At 46.6% G+C, this 22,600-nt stretch overlaps 1 protein-coding gene across 1 annotated transcript in view; it reads right to left on the bottom strand.

The window, feature by feature from the left end:
- TRAPPC9 (trafficking protein particle complex subunit 9) overlaps nt 1–22,600 on the bottom strand; it is a 521,576-nt gene that overhangs the window by 330,102 nt on the left and 168,874 nt on the right. Inside the window, exon 17 of the mRNA XM_007464593.1 lies at nt 11,910–12,034. Within this exon, the coding sequence (XP_007464655.1) occupies nt 11,910–12,034 (125 nt within the window). The remainder of the gene's footprint in view (nt 1–11,909; nt 12,035–22,600) is intronic.

Here is a 22,600-nt window from a genome sequence, read left to right as displayed (position 1 = left end):
CGACAAAAAAAAAAAAAAAAAAAAAAAAAAAAAAAAAAAAAAATCTACAAACAATAAATGTTGCAGAGGGTGTGGAGAAAAGGGAACCGTCTTGGACTGTTGTTGGGAATGTAAATGGATACAGCCACTATGGAGAACAGTATGGAGGTTCCTTAAAAGCTAAAAATAGAACTACCATATGACCTAGCAATCCTACTACTGGGCATATACCCTGAGAAAACCATAATTCAAAAAGAGACATGTACCACAATGTTCACTGCAGCTCTGTTTACAATAGCCAGGATATGGAAACAACCCAAGTGTCCATCGACAGATGAATGGATAAAGAAGATGGGGCACATATATATAATGGGATATTACTCAGCCATAAAAAGAAACGAAATTGGGCTTCCCTCGTGGTGCAGTGGTTGAAAGTCTGCCTGCTGATGCAGGGGACACGGGTTCATGCCCCGGTCCGGGAAGATCCCACGTGCCACGGAGCAGCTGGGCCCGTGAGCCATGGCTGCTGGGCCTGCGTGTCCGGAGCCTGTGCTCCGCAACGGGAGAGGCCACAGCAGTGAGAGGCCTGCGTACCGCAAAAGAAAAAAAAATAAGAAAGAAAGAAAAGAAACGAAACTGAGTTATCTGTAGTGAGGTGGATGGACCTAGAGACTGTCATACAGAGTGAATTAAGTCAGAAGGTGGAAAACAAATACCGTATGCTAACACACATATATGAAATCTAAAAAAAAAGGTTCTGAAGAACGTAGGGGCAGGACAGGAATAAAGATGCAGACGTAGAGAATGGACTTGAGGACACGGGGAGGGGGAAGGGCAAGCTGGGACGAAGTGAGAGAGTGGCATGGACTTATATATATGACCAAATGTAAAACAGATAGCTAGTGGGAAGCAGCCGCATAGCACAGGGAGACCAGCTCGGTGCTTTGTGACCACCTAGAGGGGTGGGATAGGGAGGGTGGGAGGGAGATGCAAGAGGGAGGGGATATGAGGATGTATGTATATGTATAGCTGATTCACTTTGCTATACAGCAGAAACTAACACACCACTGTAAAGCAATTATACTCCAATATAGATGTTACAAAAATAAAGAAAAAGAAGGCTCCTCCTTCTGCCTGCCTCCTCCACAGCTTTCTGTGGTTCTCCCAGTCTAACGGTCATCGACTGGGCACCCAGCATGCGCTACATATCCCGTAGAGAGTGGATAAGGAAACGTGAGCATTTTCTGCCTTCGTCGAGCTTGGGGTCACATGGGGTGACAGACAAGCCTGCTGCCGACAACGCCATGCAAGCGATGTAGAGGTGACAGCGGGATGTGGCAACCGGAGGGCAGAGGGAGCTGGGGGTCTCCTCACTGGGGTTCTGTGACCTGCTTCACCCTCAGAACTCCCCTGAGGACTAAGGATGATCTCTCGTTCACAGATGAAGTGAAGTAACCCACCCACTGAGACAACGCTGAGGTTTATCCATGGCTGTTTGATGACAAGGAATTGTTTCCCCCATTTTGATTGTTTCAATAGTGTAGATGTTTCCGGCTTGGGAGAGGGGGCAGGATTCTTTTGTTTAATGTGGCCACTATTTAAACAGTTTTGGGCTTTTTAGGAACTAAGGAGATCACCTAAATCTGTATGGCAGGACATTTTGTAAAACGACTCTTGGACCCCGTATGTCTGTGGTGTGAAATTTCCATTTCCTTACCCAAAGTGAACATATTGGCTTTCTGTCAGTCATTCTGAAAAGCTGATCTAACTCAATTTTCCTGTTTGGCAAGAGTGCAATGAAAGTACCCATTTTCCTCTGCTGTCTGCCTGGGAATCCGTGAGTCCTGCTGGTGAACCAACAGGCACTCTCATGACGGGCCAGGGTGCTCAAAGGTTTGAGGGCTTCTGTGAACCCCACACGGTGCCACCATGAGGCTCATCCCGTGGAAGGGCCCTGGGCTGCAGCAGGGCTGGCGGGTTTATGGGCTCCTAGACAGGTGTTTCTTGACTTTCCCCCAGATAAGCATTTGAATGCCCCGATTTAATTTTAACTGTATGTTTATGTTAAGATTTTACCAGAAATGTTTATGAAAATGCCTTCCCAGGAATCCAGGTGCTATAAATCAGTCACTGAGGTACCTCAAACTGAGCTACTGAGAGAGCTTCCCATGTGCTAACCTAAGAGTTACATCACAGGTCATGAGGCACAGCAGGAAGGTCCAGAACCGCTTACAGTGCAGTCCTCCAGACAGTAGAGAACGTTCAACAAATCGAAAACACTTCCTACCTTAAGGCAGTGGTCCTCAAAGCATGGTGCCCACAGCCAGCTGCAGCAGCTGGAAACCTGTTAGAAATGCACTCTCAGCCCCGACCCAGACCTGCCGAATTAGAGATCGAGGATGGGGCCCAGCGCTCTGTTTTAACAAGCCCCCAGGTGATTCGGACGCATGCTACCGTGTACCAACCAACGTGTTAAGGTCCTGCTATGATCAAACGGAGCATATGATTAACAGGAAAGGAATGAGAGCGCATAGCAACGCTTTAGAAGCCATTTCCTTTTCTTTCTTGTTCAGTATTCAACACTTACCGGGAGCCTGTGATGTGCCTGCCCTGGTACCAAGTGCTGAAAAGGCAAAGATTAGTAAGGTATCATCCTTAGCTTGGACCAGCTCACACTCTGCTGGGAAAAAAAACTGGCTTATATAATAGCTATGGCAGCTGTGGTGATGTTCTAAGTCATGCCCTACCTCAATACAGGAAACCATCTGACACAGACTGTGTGTGTGCACATGCATCTCAGACGGCCATGGTGCCTCTGCAGAAAGGCCTCTGCCGACGGGGCAAGCAGGCCCCATCCTCTTCCTTCCTTGACCTTCCCGCACAGCACCTCTCACCAGTTGACATGTGTGTGCTTACTGTTCGTCTCCTCTGCCAGAAGGTGAGCTCCAGGACGTCGTCCTGCTCTCTGTTACAGCCCCAGCTCCCAGAACTGGGCACTGAACAGTTAGTTACTCACCAGGGGCTTGTCGAATGGGTGGAGTGGATGAAATGTTACAGGGGTTCAGGTAAACAGTGACCATCATGGTGGACAAAAGCCTTCACCGTGTCATGGAACCTCAAGGAGCATTCTTCTGGCCCCTCTCCCTGATACCTGTTTAGAATTCCACATGCAGTGGACTCTCCACTTCTCTGACTGCTACATTTCTTACTAAGTTTTGAAATTGCTGAGCAGATTAAAGGATTCTTTTGATGCCTTTAAACTTTGCAGAGTTTAAACTGTCTCTGTAACTATTACTGGGACAGATTAGAAATAATTTGGAACTGAATTGGATTTGCCATTTTGTAAGCTTTTCTTATCTACCAGGGCTAATAGCAGGTGCTTTCCTCCTTACAATAGCCCAGGAGGAAGGCTTATGATCTACATTTCACAGATTGAAAACTGAGGGTCAGATAGGCGAAAAGCTTGTATTCGCTGCTCTATAAATGCGGCTTGGATCAATAGAGGATGTTTCGTATTCCATAATAAGTTTGGAAACTTATAAAGTACATATAGAGGGGAAGCACGACACTGTGGAAACAATACAAGCTTCGGATTTAGCCATAACTGGGTTTGAATTTTAGCTTCCACTTTGAAACTGCTTGACCTTGGGCATGTTGCTTAATCTTTCTGAGCTGCTCAGTAACTCCCACCCAAATGCTGGGAAGTTGCAGTCATGAGCAACGTAACCTGTAAATACTGTTTAAAAAGTTCGATCTCTCTGCTGCCACGTTCCAAGCCTCTCTGGCCAGCACAGTCTCCAGCCTGGGCCGCCCACCTGCTTGCCATCCTTGAGCGTGTGAATGATCATTGAACAAACGGTCTAATACATTTTCTCCTCCAAGCTAATGAGAACCTTCACTATGCTGCCTCGAGGCACCAAAAGGCTCATGAAACCATTTTCCCCTAATAACACAGCTTGATTAAGAAAATATGCTATTCCATGACATAGGTTTTTCTGTTTTTAACTCAAATACATTTACTGTTAAGTTTTCTTAGCAGATTCTTCCAGTCAGTCCATTTATAAATACAATTATTAAAACGTAAAAGCATGTAAGAACTTCATGAACATCCTACGGTTCTTTACTGTAAAGGTTAAAGTAAAATAAAATATTTAACAGGGCATAAGACGTCATCTGAATGTTGCTGGGCTTCTGAAGAATCTCAAAACTAGACTTTACTCTGAGTGAGAAGAAACTTACTCCACTGCCCTGCTTTGCCTCACTGATGGAGAGAACCTCTTTAGAGAAAGGAGAATTCCTGTGGAAAGGGAATATTTGACCTAGCTCTCTGGAATATCTGGGTCCAGAAAGATTTCCCAAAGGCCGAGCACTGTGCCAGGAGGCACGGACCAGGCCACGGCCATGAGGAGCTCACAGCTATGGAGAACTCGGGGACATGAGCACAGGGCCACCAGTGACAGCTTGGCAGACAAGGTAACATCAGGGCGTGGCCCTGGAGGAGGACCGGAGAACATGCCAGGAATCAAAGGAACTGAGAGAGAACCTCCAATCAAAGCGAAGAGCCAGCGCCAATGAAGAGTACAGTGAGAGGGTACACCTGGGGAGCCGGGGTGCGTGGCCCGGTGTGGCTGCCCTTAGGGAAAGCACAACGTGTTTCTCACCGTTAAGTTCAAAGGGGGCTGTAGCAGTTTAGCGGGTCCACTTCATCAGGTTGAGAAGTTCCCTTCTATTTCTAAGTCTGCTGAGCTTTTATTAGAAATAGATACTGTACTTTGTCAGAGGCTTTTTTCTCCGTCTACTGAGATGCTTATATCATTTTCTTTTTTTAGTTTGTTGATATGAAGAATTACATCTGCTGGTTTTCTAATGTTAAACCAACCTTGTATTCCTCAGATAAATGCCACTCAGCCAATATTATGGTAAAAAAAAAATTCCCTTAAAGTTTTCCTATCTATGTTCAGGAGTCTTTGTTTTTGTTTTCATAATCTTTGTCTGGTTTTGGTATCAGGGTAATGCTGACCTCATAGAACGAATTAGCAGTATTCCTTCTTTCTCAAGTTTCCTGCAAGAAGAGCTTACATAAAATTTGTATTATTCCTCCCTTTATGTTTGGTAAGCTGCATGGGTAAGCCACCTGGGCCTGGATTTTCTCTATGGGATGGTTTCAACAAAAAATTCCATTTCCTTAATGGATATAAGGCTATTCAGATTATCTACTCCCTTCTATGAGTAAGCTTTAATACTTTGAGTCTTTCAGTGAATTTGTCGCCATTAAAAAGAATGAAATAATGCCATTTGCAGCAACATGGAGGGACCTAGAGATTATCATGTTAAGCTCAGTAAGTCAGAAAGAGAAAGACAAATACCATGATATCACTTATATGTGGAATCTAAAATATGACACAAATAAACATACCTACAAAACAAAAACAGACTCACAGATATAGAGAACAGACCTGTGGTTGCCAAGGGGATGAGGATGGGGAGAAAGGACCGGGAGTGTGGGATTAGCAGATGCAAACCATTACATATAGGATGGATGAGCAAAGTTCTACTGTAGAGCACAGGGAATCAGTCAATATTCTGTGATAAACCATAACTGAAAAGAACATGAAAAAATACGTATGTAAAACCCAGTCACTTTGCTGCACAGCAGAAATTAACACAACATTGTAAGTCAACTAGACTTCAATAAAAAATTTTTAAAAAAGGAATTTGTCCACTTCACCTCAGTTTTCAAATTTATTGGCATAAAGTTGTTCACGATATATCCGTTATGCATTTAATATGTGTAGAACCTGTAGTGATGCCACCTTTTCCATTCCTAATATTTTTAATTTATGTCTTTTCTCTATGATCCATCTGACTAGAAGTTGGTAGACTTCACTGACTTTTCTCAAAGAATAAGCTTTTGGTTTGTCAGTATCGGGTTTTTTTGTTTCCAGTTTCACTGATTTCTGTTCTGGTCTGTACCATTTCCTTTTCTACTCTAGGTTTAACTTCCACCTTTTTTTCTACTTTCTTCAAGTTGCAGCTGAGGTTTATTGATTGAAGGCTATTCTTCTATTCTGACATAGGCATTAAGTATTATAAATTTCCCCAAACTACTGCTTTAGTGGCATCCCACAAATGATATATTGTGCTTTCATTTTCACTCATTTCAAAATCCTTTCTAATTTTTTATTTCTTCTTTGACCCATGCGTTAATTATAAGTGTCATTTTGTTTCCAAATGTCTGAGGGTTTTTCAAAGATTTTTGTTATTGGTTTCTAATTTAATTTTATTCCTGTCAGAATATACTTTATAAAATGAGAATCCTTTTAAATTTGAGATTTGTTTTGTGGCCCTCTGTATCAGTCAGGGCTCTCCAGAGAAACAGAACCACAAACCAATAGGGCACGTGTGTTGGCAATATTTGTGTGCACACATGTACAAAGAGATTTAGTTTAAGGAACTGGCCAGTGTGATTGTGGTGGCTGGCAAGTTTGAGATTCGTAGGGCAGGCTGATGGGCTGGAAACTCAGTCAGGAGTTACGTCACAGCCTTGAGGCAGAATTCCTTCTCCATTTTTGAAGAAAGGGATTTTGGAAATTTCTCCCCTCAAAATTCTCAATTTTTGCTCAAAGGCCTTCAGCTGGTTGGATGAGGCCTACCCATATTATGAAGAATAACCTCCTTAACTTAACTGGTGGTAAATGTTAATCACATCTCCAAAATCACTTTACAGCAATATCTAAACTCGTGTTTGACCAAACAACTGGGCACCACAGCCTAGCCCCGTTGACACACAAAATCTAACCGTCACAGCCCCAATATGGTCTACTTTGGTAATTGTTCTATGCGCACCTGAAAAGCACATGTACTCTGTACCTGACTGTTGTTGAGCGGAGTGTTCTATAAATGTTGATTATGTCAAATTGATTGACAGAGAAGATCTGAACATTACTATCTCTACTCATTTCTGTCTACTTTTTCCAACAATTACTGCAGGATATGGAACTCTCTCAATTTATTTATGTCTTCTTGCCATTCTATCAGTTTTTGCTTCATGTACCTTGAAGCTCTTATTAGGTACATAAATATTTGTGGCTTACATTTTCTTGAGAAATTGAGCCCTTCACCATTATGAAAAGACCTTTTTATCCTTGGTAATATTCTCTGCTCTGAAGTTTACTTTTCTCTGTTCTCCATAAGGCCACTCCACAGATTTTTCATTAGTGTAAGCATGGTATACCTTCCTCCATCCATTTAGTTTCAACCTATTTTTGTCTTTATATTTAAAATTCATTACTTGGAGGTAGCTAGAGTTGGGTCTTGCTTTTTTTTTTTACCCAATCTGACCTTCTCTACCCGCAATTAGAGTATTTAGACTACTTGCTTTCGATCTGATTACTGATACGGTTAAGCCTATCACCCATCATCTTGCTATGTCTTCTATCTGTCCCATCTTCCTTTGTTTCCTTTGTCCTCCCTTTATTCCTCCTTTTGGACTAACTGAATATTATTTATGCTTCAACTTCTACCTCCTTCGTTGGCTTATTTGCTATAACTTTTTTTTTTTAATGGTTGTAGGGCACTTCCTTAATATGATAAAGGGCAGGTATAAAAACTCTACAGCTACCATCACACTTAATAACGAAAGACTGAACGGTTTATCTCTACAATCATGAACAAGGCTATAGTACAATGAAGCAGGGGAAGGAATAAGTTAGCCTGCTTGGGAAGGAAGAAGCAAATCGTTCTATTCACAGACAATCTGAACATCTACTTAGAAAAGTCTTGTTGGATTTAAGATTGACTACTTAATTTTGAAGATTCCTCTGAGTTTTTTCATATGTGCATGTATTAGTGGACACAGTCATCATCTATTATTTTGACGCAACAGGCATGCGGGACAGGGAAGACAACCCCGGCACGGCCACGCGACAGGACTCAGGCAGCCATGTGGCGCATCTGGGACAGGCAGGCAGGGTCCAGGCTGGGTGGGCAACACCGCCTGGACGAGACGAGACCTGGCCCCTGCCTGCTCTGTAGCCAGGGGACGCCTTCACCACACCCTGCAACTCATCCGTTCAGGCAACCCCCAGTTCTGTTCCTCCTCCCCAGCTTGTGTATTGTTTTTAATAAAACACCTGCCCAAGTATTATTTCAATAGATCTTCACTAACAACCTGTGAGAAAGGACTTTCTCCCCAACTTGCAGGTGATCAAACTGGGGCTCGGGTGTTCTAAGTGAGTGGTTGAGGCCCCTGGATGGACTGTGTAGGTGTCAGAGCAGCAGGGAGACGGCAGGACATGCAGAGGCAGGAGCACCTACAGCCTCAGCTCAAACCCCCACCATCCGGAAAGCGGCCGGCATGACACTGGTTCCCACAGGAGGTGCCCGTGGACGGAGCTGTTACCCTGATGGCCGAGGCTATTGGGCCTGTTCCCTGATGTTTTTAAAGACAAGGTGTTGTTGACAAGGGTGGGCACATACCAGCAAGCTCCCCAGAACCACATGTGCACAGAGCCCAAGGGCAGGCCCGGCTGCCCCGCCTCCCGGTGAACTTTGGTTTTGTTGGGATTTCCAAGTGCTTCTCGGCAGGCTAACAGTGGCTGTGATGCGTCTACAGAGCACTGCTGTCGATGGAGGGAAACTGGGGTGTATTTAGCAGCTGGACACGGCGGGGGCCTCGGCTGGATTTAGCTCTGGCTGTGGGGCAGGCCCTCCAGCCTCTCTGAGTGCTTTACGCTCCAGGCCCGAGTAGGACAGGGTCCCATACAGCTCCCATCTTTCTGGGTAGTCTGGCCCTGGAGGCTGTAAATTGGATGCCTCCATCAGGCAAAGCTGCAGGGAGCCTCAAGCGGGACACAGCACAGCCAACAGGCGAGAGGCCTCCCGTCCATCCATGCGTCCCCATTTCTGCAGCCCCAGCCCAGGACAGGCGGTTCCCGAGCTAAGCCCCTCCCGGGCAGGCTCTCTATGCAGCCCTGCCGCGTTCCAGGCACGCGGCCACATTTCGTGCACACGGTATTAACTCAGAAGGCAGAGCCGAGCCTTGCTGTCACTGGGGAGCTGGGTCAGCAGCACCAAGAAACTGGTCGAGAGACTCCAGGTCGGCCACCCAGTGCCCAGCCTAGCCGGGGCTGCTCCCCCGTAACAGCCAGCGGGGCTCACTCACCAAGTCTCATTTCTCTCTCAAAATACAGGAATCAAGTCCCAGTCCATTACCAGTTCTTCATTTGATCTGCTTTGTTTCTCCTCCCTGCCCAGCTCTCCTATTATTTAAGCCTCCCAACAACCCCATGAAGGGAGCGTGATTACTCCATTTTACGGATGGAGAAACCGAGGATCAGAGAGGCCCTACTGCAGAGTCTAACTTACAGGAATATTATGTCTAATGTGCACCCACTTCACACAATCTGTTTTCAATCCTAGAAGATTCTTCAGGGTGTGCAGAAAAGCCGGGAATAAATGTGGACAGACATGCCGCGAACCAAACGGGGGAAGGAATCTTTCTGGGAAATCCGAAGAAACACATGTTATCTTTTCCCACTTCTTGAGGGGCTCCCCAGAAGCCACTTCCACTGAATTACTTGTTTCCATGACTACACCATTCCTCGGCGAGGTTTACAGGTTTAGCACATTCCCAATTAAAGCCGATCCTGCTCTGGGGAGAAGGCTGATGTAATAGGCTCAGCAGTGCCAGGAGGCTCCCACATGACAGCACCAGAAGCACAAGAGCCGCTCACAGACGCCACTCCCGTGCCGAACCTCACAAGTTCAACTGAACTACGAGGACGCATCTGGACGACCAGGGAGAGTTGCGACATCTCACAGGTTTGGACTCACTGCACCCCTCGCCAACAGACCTCAGACAAACTGGGTGACTCCCTCTCGGCACAAAGGCTCCCACGAGGTCAGCACACCCACCCAACAGCATTCCTGACAGCTCTAAAAGGAGACTGGTGTGTGTGGATGTGGATAAAAGAGAATCGTGGGCTTCCCTGGTGGCACAGTGGTAAAGAATCCACCTGTCAATGCACGGGACACGGGTTCAAGGCCTGGTCTGGGAAGATCCCACGTGCCACGGAGCAACTAAGCCCATGCGCCACAACTACTGAGCCTGCACTCTAGAGCCCACGAGCCGCAACTACTGAGCCCACGTGCTACAACTACTGAGCCAACGCGCCTAGAGCCCGCGAGCCACAACTACTGAGCCCACGCGCCTAGAGCCCGTGCTCCGCAACAAGAGAAGCCACCACAGTGAGAAGCCGGCGCACCGTGACAAAGAGTAGCCCCCGCTCACCGCAACTAGAGAAAGCCCGTGCGCAGCAAGGAAGCCCCAACCCAGCCAAAACTAAATAAATTAAATACATAAATAAAAATAAAATCGTGCCACAGCTGCCACCAACAGCAGACGGAGAGGGGGAGGCCACAAGGCAAAGGTAACGATGCTGAGGGGCCTGACCCAGGAGGAGGAACACCTGAGGTGGCAAGGAAGTGCCATCCGGGGCCGGGGAGGACGTCCCTTTCCCAGCTTCTCCTCCGTGGCTCCCTGCCAACAATCACCCCGACAGCATCTATGCTTGAGGAACCTCTACGCCTTTGCTCCCTCTGGGTGGGACCCCCCTTCCACATCCCAGGGCCCTTGGCCAACACTACAGCTCTGACGCACAGCCATCAAGCTTCTGTATCTGAGTGACAGAGACTCCCAGATACGCCACCTTCCTCTTTCCCGCAGGGCCCTGAATGGAGAAGACTCTCCCCCGAAACCCAGCTCCTCAGCACTTCAGCCCACCGACGCGACCTGTATCAACCCAGGTTGGCGCGTTCCCTCCGCCACCGCCTCACGGCCGATGGCGCCCAGGTGCTTCCACCGTCATCTTGTTTTCGTCAAGCGCAGCCCCAATGGCTCACAATTTGTTGTCCCACTGACTCACAGCCAGTTTGGCCAAGCTCTTCTGATGGGTCTAATCAGTCAGTGACCCTGTTAAACGCCAAGAATGTAAGCAGTGCCCTAAAAGGCCGGGCCCGAACACATGCCTATTTAAGTCATTCTTGGCGACTTTGCTGCCTGCTCCCCAGTCACAGCTGCTGAGACCTCTCGTCCCCTCGCTCTACACACGCTCCCTGGGCAGGCGCGTCCCAGCCAAGCTTTCCAGGTGCTGACAAGTCGCTGACCACCGAGAGCTCTGCCCCGACTGCCCTCGTGCTCTGAGGAGACAGCTCATCTCTGCTCAGGCTCCAGGCCCAAGGCACCTGTGCACCAACACTCACTCGTCACTTGTATATTCATTCCGGCTGCCCTGGTGCTCAAAAACCAACAAGTGAGGGCCTCCCTGGTGGCGCAGTGGTTGAGAGTCCGCCTGCCGATGCAGGGGATACGGGTTCGTGCCCCGGTCCGGGAGGATCCCGCGTGCCGCGGAGCGGCTGGGGCCGTGAGCCATGGGCGCTGAGCTTGCACATCCGGCAACGGGAAAGGCCACGACAGTGAGAGGCCCACATATCGCAAAAAAAAAAAAAAAAAAAAAAAAAAAACCAACAAGTGGAAGGAGTCGCCTAAGGATTAAGAAAAGTTTACGGGATAAACACCTGAACTGAGAATAATGATGCGATAGATAAATTTTTTTAAATGAACAAGAAAAAAGCAGGCGACATTCTGCTTTCATCAGTACAGTCCTAGATTCAACCCACAAATTCCCGAAACTTCAGGGAATGAAGAGTCCACCACCACCCGAGGCGCTCGAGCTTCAGAGTAACTGCTTCCCGAGCCTCACACAGGAGGAGAAATACTGAGAAACCAGCTTTCCACAAACACAGATCTGTTATCAAATACACACTTCCTTTCCTTTCTGAAAAATACTCAGAACTTTGCCTCCGAAAGGTGCGGCAGAAACGCAGAGCGCCAAGCCCCCTGGCGGGCTGCCCCGTGGGGGCCGACTCACCTTCACGTGACCCAGGTCCCCAGGCCGGCTGCCCTCAGCTGGGTTCACGGGCTTGCTCTCCACCCGGGGCCTCACGACCTGGCGGAAGGGGCTGTACAGCGGAAAGCCACTCACACTGATGCTGTCTGAAAGATGAGAATAAAATTGTAAGTGAGAAGTTAACCGGATTTTTTTTTTTTAATGTAGGAGATTTTATTCGAAAATCGCTAATATCTGGAGTAATGCTCCCGTGTGTGCTCACGACTCTACCTCGTGTTAACTACAACCGCCCGGTGACTCTCCCGGGAACGTAGAATCACACCTACCACAGGTCAAAGTCGAGGACGTACCACTTCTGAAAAACGCCAGGTGCCTACCATCTGTCAGGAGGCACAGGCGCAGCACCACGTCACCTGCACCCGCCCCCAGCTTCCTGTGCTCAGACAGCGCCAAGCCGCCTTTACCTTCCAGCCTTTGTACAAGCTGCTCCCTCAGCCTCCGTTCACGCGGTGGCTTCACCGTGCCACTTGAACTTAGTCTAAAAGCCCATTCCTCTTCCAATTTCAGGAGGCCACTACTGTGTCACAGGACCATATGTAAACCTCTGTAGAGCGCTCACTGACACCTGTTCTTTTTCTTACTTGGTGATCTCGCCTGTCAGTCTAATCCAGGACTGCTGCTTAAGTCCTCTATCTCACACCCCACATCCAATCCAAAAGGAACTCTTGTTAGCTCTCAGAGTATTTCCAGAAATGGCTTTCAAGGCCACCAGCCTGGTCTGGTCGCCATCAGCCCCTCCAGGACTAAGAACAAGGCCTCCTGGCTGCCCCACCACCACCACCACATGCCGCTCTGGCTCGTTTCCATCCACAGAAATGTAAACCAGGTCACGCCCCTCCCAGGACGCCTCCTGTTACTCAAGGGCCCTTTGCACAGCACAATGGCTGCATGAGGTTGAAGAAAAATGCATTTTCAGACCGTAAAAACTGCTGACTACAGTGTGAGTACGTATCTTCTGCACCCCGAAAGAAACTGACTCAATTATCAACTAGAACCACTTCTAAATTAGATGGAGGTGCCCAGCAATTATGAAGAAAGATTTGTTAGGAACATCGCCATGAAAAGTTAATTTTATTTGTTTGTTTGTTTGTTTATTTATTTTTGGCTGTGTTGGGTCTTCGTTGCTGCGCGTGGGATTTCTCTAGTTGCCTCGAGCGGGGGCTAGTCTTCATTGCGGTGCGCAGGCTTCTCAGCGCGGTGGCTTCTCTTGTTGCGGAGCATGTGTTCTAGGCGTACGGGCTTCAGTAGTTGTGGCACGTGGGCTCTAGAGCGCAGGCTCAGTAGTTGTGGCACACGGGCTTAGCTGCTCCACGGCACGTGGGATCTTCCCGGACCAGGGCTCGAACCCGTATCTCCCGCACTGGCAGGCAGATTCTTATCTACTGCACCACCAGGGAAGTCCCAAAAGCTAATTTTTAAATGACTTGCATAAAGCAGAGAAAATGCAAACCCAATATACAATTCCAGATGGTGGCTAGAGGACAGTTTATGCATCCCTCAGAATCCCAACAGCAAGTCAACCGAGCAGCAGAGAGCAACACCAAAACTCAGTTACAAGTAAACCAGGTGCCCACGCATCATCGAACAGGCAAGCAGGTGAGTACAAACCCCCAATAGCCCCATGAGCAGCTCACACTGAATAGTTACCGAATGCACTTCAGGAGCTCCTACTTCTGATAACAGCAGGTAGACAACTCAGACCAACCCAGCCGCTGAGAACAACTCGAGAACGCAGACAAGGCACCGGAGGGCTAACAACGCAGGAAGAACTCCAGGACCACGATCCGGCAGAAGGCGGCGATAGAGGGACACAGGCCTGGCATTAAACTTCCCCAGAGGTGCCTGCAGCTCCCTGAAGAACTGACCAAGAGGCTGAGAATCTGAGCAGAGCCTTTCACACTCAGGTGGGAAATCAGTGACATTCTGTGTCCCCTAAAAGAAGTGGATGGTAAGCCCTAGCTAGAGGCTTTGGGTGGGACCCGAAAGGACGACACACTAAGTGAAGGATAGACTGGAAATAAAGCGGCCGCCCAGGGACCGGTGCCCACCTGTGTGAATCAGGTCAGTACCTGCAACCGGATTCAGGCAATTCTCCTGCCAAAACACATTCCCTGTCGCCCCTACTCTGTCCTGTGTCTTCTCACCTTTGTGCACCTCTGACAACCACCTTTGTGGATCCTAATATCCCCAATTCTTCACCATGCAGCCGCCCTGCCTGGAAATACTCCTTCCTCCGAGTCCGGGCACCTCGTCTACACTGAGACCCGCAATCACTACAGCTGGCCCCGTATCCAGGAAGACAGGCTGCGAGGCAGGGCCGTGGTGGGGACTCAGACGGGTCAGGGCATATAAAGTGTTTGTCACAAGACCTGGTACCTGGCAAACATTCGGCAAAAACAGCTATTGTTATTATAGCAACCTATATGCATGTCCCAGATTCCTTACGTGACTATAAACTCATTGAGGGCAGAATTCTTATCAATGTCACCCTCATACACCCCCCACAGTAGCTGGCACAGGCTCTAGCAAATCATAAACCCACAGTAAACGTTAAGTAAATGAATAAATCACAGGGTCAAATTTGGTAGTTTACACGCCACGGTCAACGAAAATTCCATCGTCCCAAAGTCACATTCAATAATCAACTCAATTCATGGTTAACTGAAATTTCATCATGTGTCTCTGGGCAAAGACCCATTTGCGAAAGTCAGTCCAAAGCCGTGAGATTTGAATGGGTTTTTCTCTCCCTTTTCTCATTCTCCCAGCATCATGGGAATAATCTGTAAAACCTCTCCACTACACCACAGTACCTGCTGTGAGGGAACTAGTATTATGAACACAGACATTTGCAAAACACAAACTCCACACTCTTCAGCTAGAAACTAGGTCACGTGGAGCCTGTCAGTGAGCCCCAAGGTCACCCCTGCTGAGTTAAGGCAGGTGCCCTAAGGATTTTAAATGCCACTCTTCCCCAGAGAAAGTTTCCATCATTAGCATATTACGCAAACGCTGCTAGCTCCCAAAGGCCTGAGGTCCTTTTCTGCCTTGGAAATACTGATCCTGTTTTACACTTCTAACAGTGCTCAAGGCCTCCTTTCTGCAGGGGTCCATAGGCTCTGGGCTGTAGTGGGAAATGTCCTGAGCAGCGGCTTGGTCTGTCCTCCTTCCTTGCGGAACAGCTCCTGCCCCACCCCAGGTTGTCCTGGCGGGATCAGGGGTGGCTCTAATCCAGCTGTGGTGAGAGATGGAAATGTCCCATCAACAGTGGTTAATCCACAGGACGAACATGAGACCCCAGAAGGGTCTCAGTTGAGTCTTTCTGAGATTTGATCTACGAAGGGCGGAGCAGGTGGGGTGGATCTTCCTTTGAATTATATGTTCTCAAGATACAGGTTTGGGCCTTCCTGCAGCCATCCTCCCACCACACTGCAAGAGTGAGTGAGTCACACAACCCTGTGAGCTCAGTTTTCTTGACTCTAAAATGGGGACCAGCTCAAGTGAATCAGTGAAAAGTACAAATCTGCAGTGTCTTGGAACTGGAGGGATCTAGGATGTGGGCACTTAGCCAAAAAGGCTAAAAATTACATCTGAAATTTGCCTCCTTTTCTGACAACGACTTCAAAGCCTCAAAGAAACCTCAGAAACCTGTAATCTTCAAGCTCAGGAAAAAAAATATATATTAAAACAGCTACTCTCTGGCTTCTTTATAGATTAAAGAATTCTGCCCCCTAATCCAATTGAGAATGGAAAAGACAAGCTATGTATAAATTATAAATGGGGACAGAAGATCAGCAGCTCTGTCCCCATGGGAGACAAGGGATGGGAGGGAGAAGCCAGCCTTGGGAAGGCCGGAAGCCGCATAAGGACAGGGCTGGAGAGGAGGAGTTCGCCGCACAGGGTGGCAAGAGGCTGGACGGAGCCAGTGGAGCGAGCAGGGAAGGGGCCGCTCCCAGCTGGGCGGTTGGAGGGCAGCAAATTCTGTTCAACCATTTCGGCCAATTTTCCTGCCAACACAGGCTGCCACAAATAGAACAGAGAACAGATTGGGATGACAAGTAATAGGAAGACAAGACCAAAAAAGTTACAAACAGACGAAGGCAGCCTCGTAGGAAGACCGCAGAGTTGAGTGGATTTAGGAGGACAGAGGGTATTTAAGAATGGGACGAGCCTGGTAGATCATCATGAATCAAAGTGAGCTTTTAGAGAGAATTTCACAGTTGCTGTTTACAGTGCTCAATTTTTCTATTAAGAGCATCTCTGTGGGCAATTCAGAAATACAATTTTATATGCTAAAATAGTACGTGTCTCTCGAAGTCAGCTTCATCACAGCCACAGTGACAACTGGTAGAAATGACAGCTGAAAGTGGGATGTGTGTCGTGGGAAGAAAAAGCACAGTCGCAATAAAAATACTGCAACTAAGAAGGGCTGGAGGCTGCGTGTTCACTGCGGGCTCAGCACAGCACTGGGCGCTTAGGACACGTCATGTAGCTGCTCGTCACGCCCTGCCAGGCGGGCACGATTTTATCAGTTCTATAGGTGAGGAAGCCGAGGTCCCGAGAAGGTAAGTAACGCAGTAGTTCATCAGAGGCACAGCCAGAACTAGAAGTCAGCACTGTCGGATTTGTGATGACCCAGCAAAGCTGGCACAAACAACATGCTCCAGCCCTGACGTGAGCTTATGAAACCTCCCCAGCCAGGCTGCTCTGCAGTGCACCATCCCACGAAACCTACCACGAGGCCCCTCACAATGGCTTAGCATCTGTCTCCGGTGAGGGGGTCACTCCAGAAGTGTGTCCATTTTTGTGCACCTTCAAAAGAGACACAAGTGCTGAAGGCTGAATACACACTTTTCTCACTGGTGACACACGTACATGAAATAAACCAAACTGGAATAATAGGCCCCAGTGGGAGTTTGTATGGTGTTCCAGGTAGAATATATTTTGAAGATGCTTTTTCAATTATTCATAAAGTCCGCGGGTGCCAAAGAGCCCATCTGGTTATCATAACATATGCTCAAGAAAACCAAAGAAGTAGAAGCATTTGGCTCAGAAATTAGACAATATCCATCCCCAGTTTCCACAGAGAAAGTGGTATGTTTATTCATTCAGAAACTTTGGGATATGCTTAGGAAGAAAAAATACTTCATGTAGAAACAGTGGCCTTCACATACCATTCAAACGGAAACAGCCCTGCCTCCATCCCCCTGGCCTTCCCTCCTGCTAAAGTAGGGGGAAGCAGCACCCCTCCTGCGGGGCCCGATCTGTGCCTCACCGCTCTCGCCCCACGAACGGCCTCCCGGGATGTCTGCAGCCTCTCCCTCCTCCACGCATTCTCATTCCGGGCACCCTCACCCAGAACCAGGGCTTCTCACTTTAACATCGTTACAGAGACACAATTAGCATATCATAACCTGCAGATGTTTCAACTGTACAACTGGAGGAGTTCTGACATTCCTAAAACAAGCAACACAATTGAGACGGTGAACATATCCACCTACTGCCAGGTTCCCCGTGCACCCTCGCACATCCTCACCGCCACCCTCCTGGCCAGACACCCACTGCTGGCACCAGACATGAGGGTGCGTTTTCCAGAAGTTAACACATTGTACATTATACATATTGTACATTAATCTACGCTTCTCTGTCAGGCTTCTTTCACTCAGCGTACTTATCTCGGAATCATCCTGAGTTATTGTGCGTATCAATAGTTCACTCCTTTCTATCGCTCAATAGTATTCCAGTGAGTGGATATAACACAATTTGTTTTTCCACTCACCTACTGATGGACACGTAGGTTGTTTCTGGTTATTGCAAAAATAAAGCTGCTCTGAACATCTATGTACAAGTCATTGTATGGACATATGCTGTCAGTTCTCCTGGTTCAATATCCAGGAATAAGTTGGCTGGGTCACATGCTAAGTGTATATTTGATTTTCCAAGAAAGTTATTAATGAGTTGTTAATATGCTTGCAAACAATAAAAAGGAATTCAAAGGAATAAATAAGGAAGATGAGCTTATCAAAAACTGAGCAGGCAATTTAAGAACAAATATCACCTCTTTGGGGGTTTTTTGGTTGTTTTTTGTTTTGTTTGGCAGCATCACATGGCTTGGGGGATCTTAGTTCCCCGACCAGGGACTGAACCTGGGCCACGGCAGTGAAAGAGCTGAGTGCTAACCACTGGACTGCCAGGGAACTGCCAAAATATCACCTCTTGAAGTAAAAAACAAATTGGATAATTTAAACACTCTTTAAAGAGCCAAACTGAAAATCAGGGAAAAAGAAAAAGTTAGTGAATTGGAAAAAAGAGGAGTGGAAATTATCTAGAATGTGGCACATGGAGAAAGATGAGGAATGTGAAAGAACATTAGAGGCCTGGAAGAGTGAGAAGCTACACAGGTGAACAGGAGTTAGGGAAGCAGGTGAGAGTAAACTGGGGAAAGTTGGTATCTGGAGACAGACTGAACATTTTTCATAATGGAAAAATGTGAATCCTCAAATTCAAAAAGCACAAAATAGCTCAACGGGACCAATAAAAGGAAACGCAAACCTAGAAATGACACAGTAAACCTGCAGAATACCGAAAAATAAGAAAAAGGTCTTTTTGAAAACATACAAGGGATTGATATATATACACTAATATGTATAAAATAGATAACTAATAAGAACCTGCTGTATAAAAAAATAAATAAAATTCAAAAGTTCTAAAAAAAAAAAAAACCATACAGGGACATGTCCACACAAAAACGTGTACACAGATGCTCATAACAGCATTAATCATAGCAGCCAGAATGGAAACAATTCAAAGATCCATCTACTGACGAACCGATAAACAAAAGCAGTCTGTCTATACAACAGAATATTACTCATCCTCAAAAAGGAATGAGGGGCTGACACAGGCTGCAACATCGATGACCCCTGAAACATCATGCTAAGCGGAAGAAGCCAGACACAAAAGGCCACAGACTGTATGATTCCATTTATATGAAATGTTCAGAATAGGTAAATCCATAGAGAGAGAAAGTAGATTTCTAGTTACCAGGGGAGGGGAGAATGGTGAATGGCTCCTAATGGGTTTGGGGTTTCTTTGGGGGATGATAAAAATGTTTTGACTTTGGTTGATTGCACAACTCTGAATATACTAAAAGTTACTAAATTGTACACTTTAAATGGGTGAATTTATGGTCTGTGAATTGTATCAATTTTTTTTTAATTAAAGGATATAAACACTTGGGTGGGGGGGAGAAAAATGGAGATTGTATCCAAAGGAACAATAATTACACCAACAGCTAACTTCAACAGCAATGGAAGCCATTAGACAGTATGAATTCATCTTCAAAGTATCTAAGAAAATTTAACTGCTAATCTAGAATTATGTACACAGCAGAACTTCCTATTCTTAGAAATAACTGGTGACATAAAGACATTTCAGAACAAAAGCTGAGCAAACTTACCACCAACACATCCCCACTAAAGGAACTCAACAAGAAAAGGAACCCTCATACACTGTTGGTAGGAGTGTAAATTGGTGCAATCACTATGGAAAACAGTACAAGGTTCCTAAAAATATAGCTACCATATGATCCAGCAATTCCACTCTCCTGGGTATATATCCAGAAGACATGAAAACACTAATTCAAAAAGATACATGCACCCCGATGTTCTTAAGCAGCGCTACTCACAACAGCCAAGACATGGAAGCAACCCAAGTGCCCATCAACAGACAAATGGATAAAGAAGATGTGGTGCCTATACACAATGGAGTATTACTCAGTCATAAAGAAGAATGAAATTCTGCCTTGAAGCCTATACTATGAACGAGGCAGCATCACACAGACAAAGTGTTGTGAAGTTGCAGCCCTAAAATCTGAGAGTAGGATCTCCTTCTGCTGTCCCAGGTAAGAGAACAAAGGTCTAGTTCCATGACGCTGTGCGTACAAGGCACACTTTCTCACAGTAACGTCCAGCTGTCACCTCCAAGGCTAAGTGTGAAATCCATACATTTTCACAGCAGACAAGGTGTTCAACATGCTACAGGAGATCTTGTTTGGGAGCCTGTTACTGATGATCACCTTTGCTGAAAAGTGACCCCATTTGAGTCACTGGCCAAACAGGAAGCCAACTACAGTGGACTTTTAAACCATCTGACGGTCCTCTTAGCTTCAGGACATTACCGAGTTTCTCCCCCTCTAAAGATGGGTAAGAAAAAAAGAAACAAGTGAAACCAAAGCAGGTGACACTTGGCGGAAGGATCTCAGGGACCCCTGGCAACAGAGCCCTGAAATGGGAGCCCAAAAGTGGCACCTTCTTTTCTTTGGAAATCTTCAAAGGAAGTGAAGGATTAAGGTACTTGAGGACACACTGTAGAGCACAGGGAACTATAATCAATATCCTGTGATAAACCATGATGGAAAAGAACATGAAAAATATATGTATATATGTATATGTATGGATAACTGAGTCACTTTGCTGCACAGCAGAAACTAACAACATTGTAAGTCAACTATACTTCAACATAAAATTTTTTAACAAAAGAGACGTGAGGGGGGCTTCCCTGGTGGCGCAGTGGTTGAGAGTCCGCCTGCCGATGCAGGGGACACGGGTTCACGCCCAGGTCTGGGAAGATCCCACCTGCCGCGGAGCGGCCGGGCCCGTGAGCCGTGGCCGCTGAGCCTGCGCGTCCGGAGCCTGTGCTCCCCAACGGGAGAGGCCACAGTGGTGAGAGGCCCGCGGACCGGGAAAAAAAAAAAAAAAAAAAAAGGGACGTGAGGACATGTGTTCAAATCCCAGATGTGCTCCCTTTGTCTGTCCAGAACTGCTGTGCTTAAAGGAGCACTGGACGTGGACACAAAAGCCCTGGCCCTGCCCCCCGCCCGCCCCCAGCCTTGGGAAAGACTGATCACTGATCAACAGGAAAGGTCCCAGCAGCGCTGATAAATGCTGCTCTCACGTTTCCACTATGGATCTTACACATCTTTTATATCTTGTTTACATGTAGTATTCCTTCTCTACTTAAAGAGAAACACAAATAAATGAACATCAATTCTCCAAAGAAAGCCACAGAAATAGCTCAATTAGCATATGTTATTTTAGGATAAAATCAGGAAAACAAAACCAGAGTGCTGCCAATTTGAAACTGGAAATAGGATGCCTTTTCCACAAGATAACAAAGGGAGAGCGATGGGCCCAGGCCAAGTAATGACACATGCTTGTTCTTTTAGAAACAAGAAATTCAAAGTACAGTCTGAATGTCTGAGCCGTCTTCACAGCTGTCCTCAAGCACTGCACATCCCTAAAAGACTGGGAAAGTCATTATTTCTTCATTAAAGAGTCAGCCAAATCACAGAAATCACAGAGCTGACAGCTTCAGGTCAGAACACTAATTTTAGGAATTATCTAAAGAAAAAGTTCAAGCCAGCATCATCCCCCAGAACCTTTCCTCTCCAGCAAATTCGTTGTTGATACTTATGGGGCAAACTCTCTTAAGGAATAACTGTTAGAATCTCCCTCTCTCCCTCTCCCTCTCCTCCTCCCCCTCCCCCCCTTTCTCTCTCTCTCTCTCTCTCACACACACACACACACACACACACATTTCAAAAACTAAGTTCCCGGAACTTGCTTTCTGCCACAGTTCTTACACATGCATGAAAAACTAATTTCCCCACCCCTCCCCCTCTTTCATCCTCTAAGGTCCGGCTCTTTCTGTAAATTTTACCTCCATCATCACCTCCAAAGACAAGCCTTCCCCCACTCCCTGTGATACAGTCATAGCATCATGCACCTCTCCTACCCAGCACTTAGCAAAGTTGCACTCTTTCATTTATTTGTGAAAAAATTCATTTCACTTATTTTATCAATTATTAAATTGCCCATCTCTCCCACTAGACTTGCGTGGTCTGAGTGGCCGCAAGACAGTGCGCCTTTAAAGTAATTAAAATCAAATAATACTTGAGATCTTTAGATGCACCATCCACATCACAAGTGATCAAAGCCACATGTGACCCATGGTCACCCTACTGGACGGCTCAGAACGGGAGCTGCCCTATCACAGAGTTCTGATGGACAGCACTGCACTGGACACGAAGCTCCTTGAGGGCAGGGACTGCGTCTCATTTCACTCAGGACAATCCCAGGAGGAGTACAGCACAGACACGTCTCGTTTTACTGTACTCCGCAGATACTGCATTTTTCACAAATTGAAGGTTTGTGGCAACCCTGCGTGAAGCAAGTCTATCGGCGCCATTTTTCTAACGGCATTTGCTCACTTGGTGTCTCTGTCTCACATTTCAGTAAATCTCACAGTATTTCAGACCTTTTGATGATTATATTTGTTATGGTGATCTGTGATCAGTGATAACTGATGTCACTACTGTAGCTGTTTTGGCATTTTTTGGCGATGAAGCATTTTTAATTAAGGTATGTGCATTGCTTTTTTCCGACATAATGCTATTGCACACTTAATATACTGCGGTATAGTGTAAACAACGTTTATAAGCACTGGGAAACAAAAAATCATGACTCGATTTACTGCAATATCCACTTTATTGTGGTTGTGTGGAACTGAACCCACAGTATCTCCGAGGTATGCCTGTACCTGGAATAAAGTAGACAGTCCATAAACATCTGTGAAGGGGGTATTGGGGGGGGGGGCGG

The sequence above is a fragment of the Lipotes vexillifer genome, unplaced genomic scaffold (genome assembly GCF_000442215.2).
Source record: "Lipotes vexillifer unplaced genomic scaffold, Lipotes_vexillifer_v1.1 scaffold394, whole genome shotgun sequence".
Lineage (NCBI taxonomy): Eukaryota > Metazoa > Chordata > Mammalia > Artiodactyla > Lipotidae > Lipotes > Lipotes vexillifer.
This window is presented reverse-complemented; position numbering and strand designations above follow the sequence as displayed.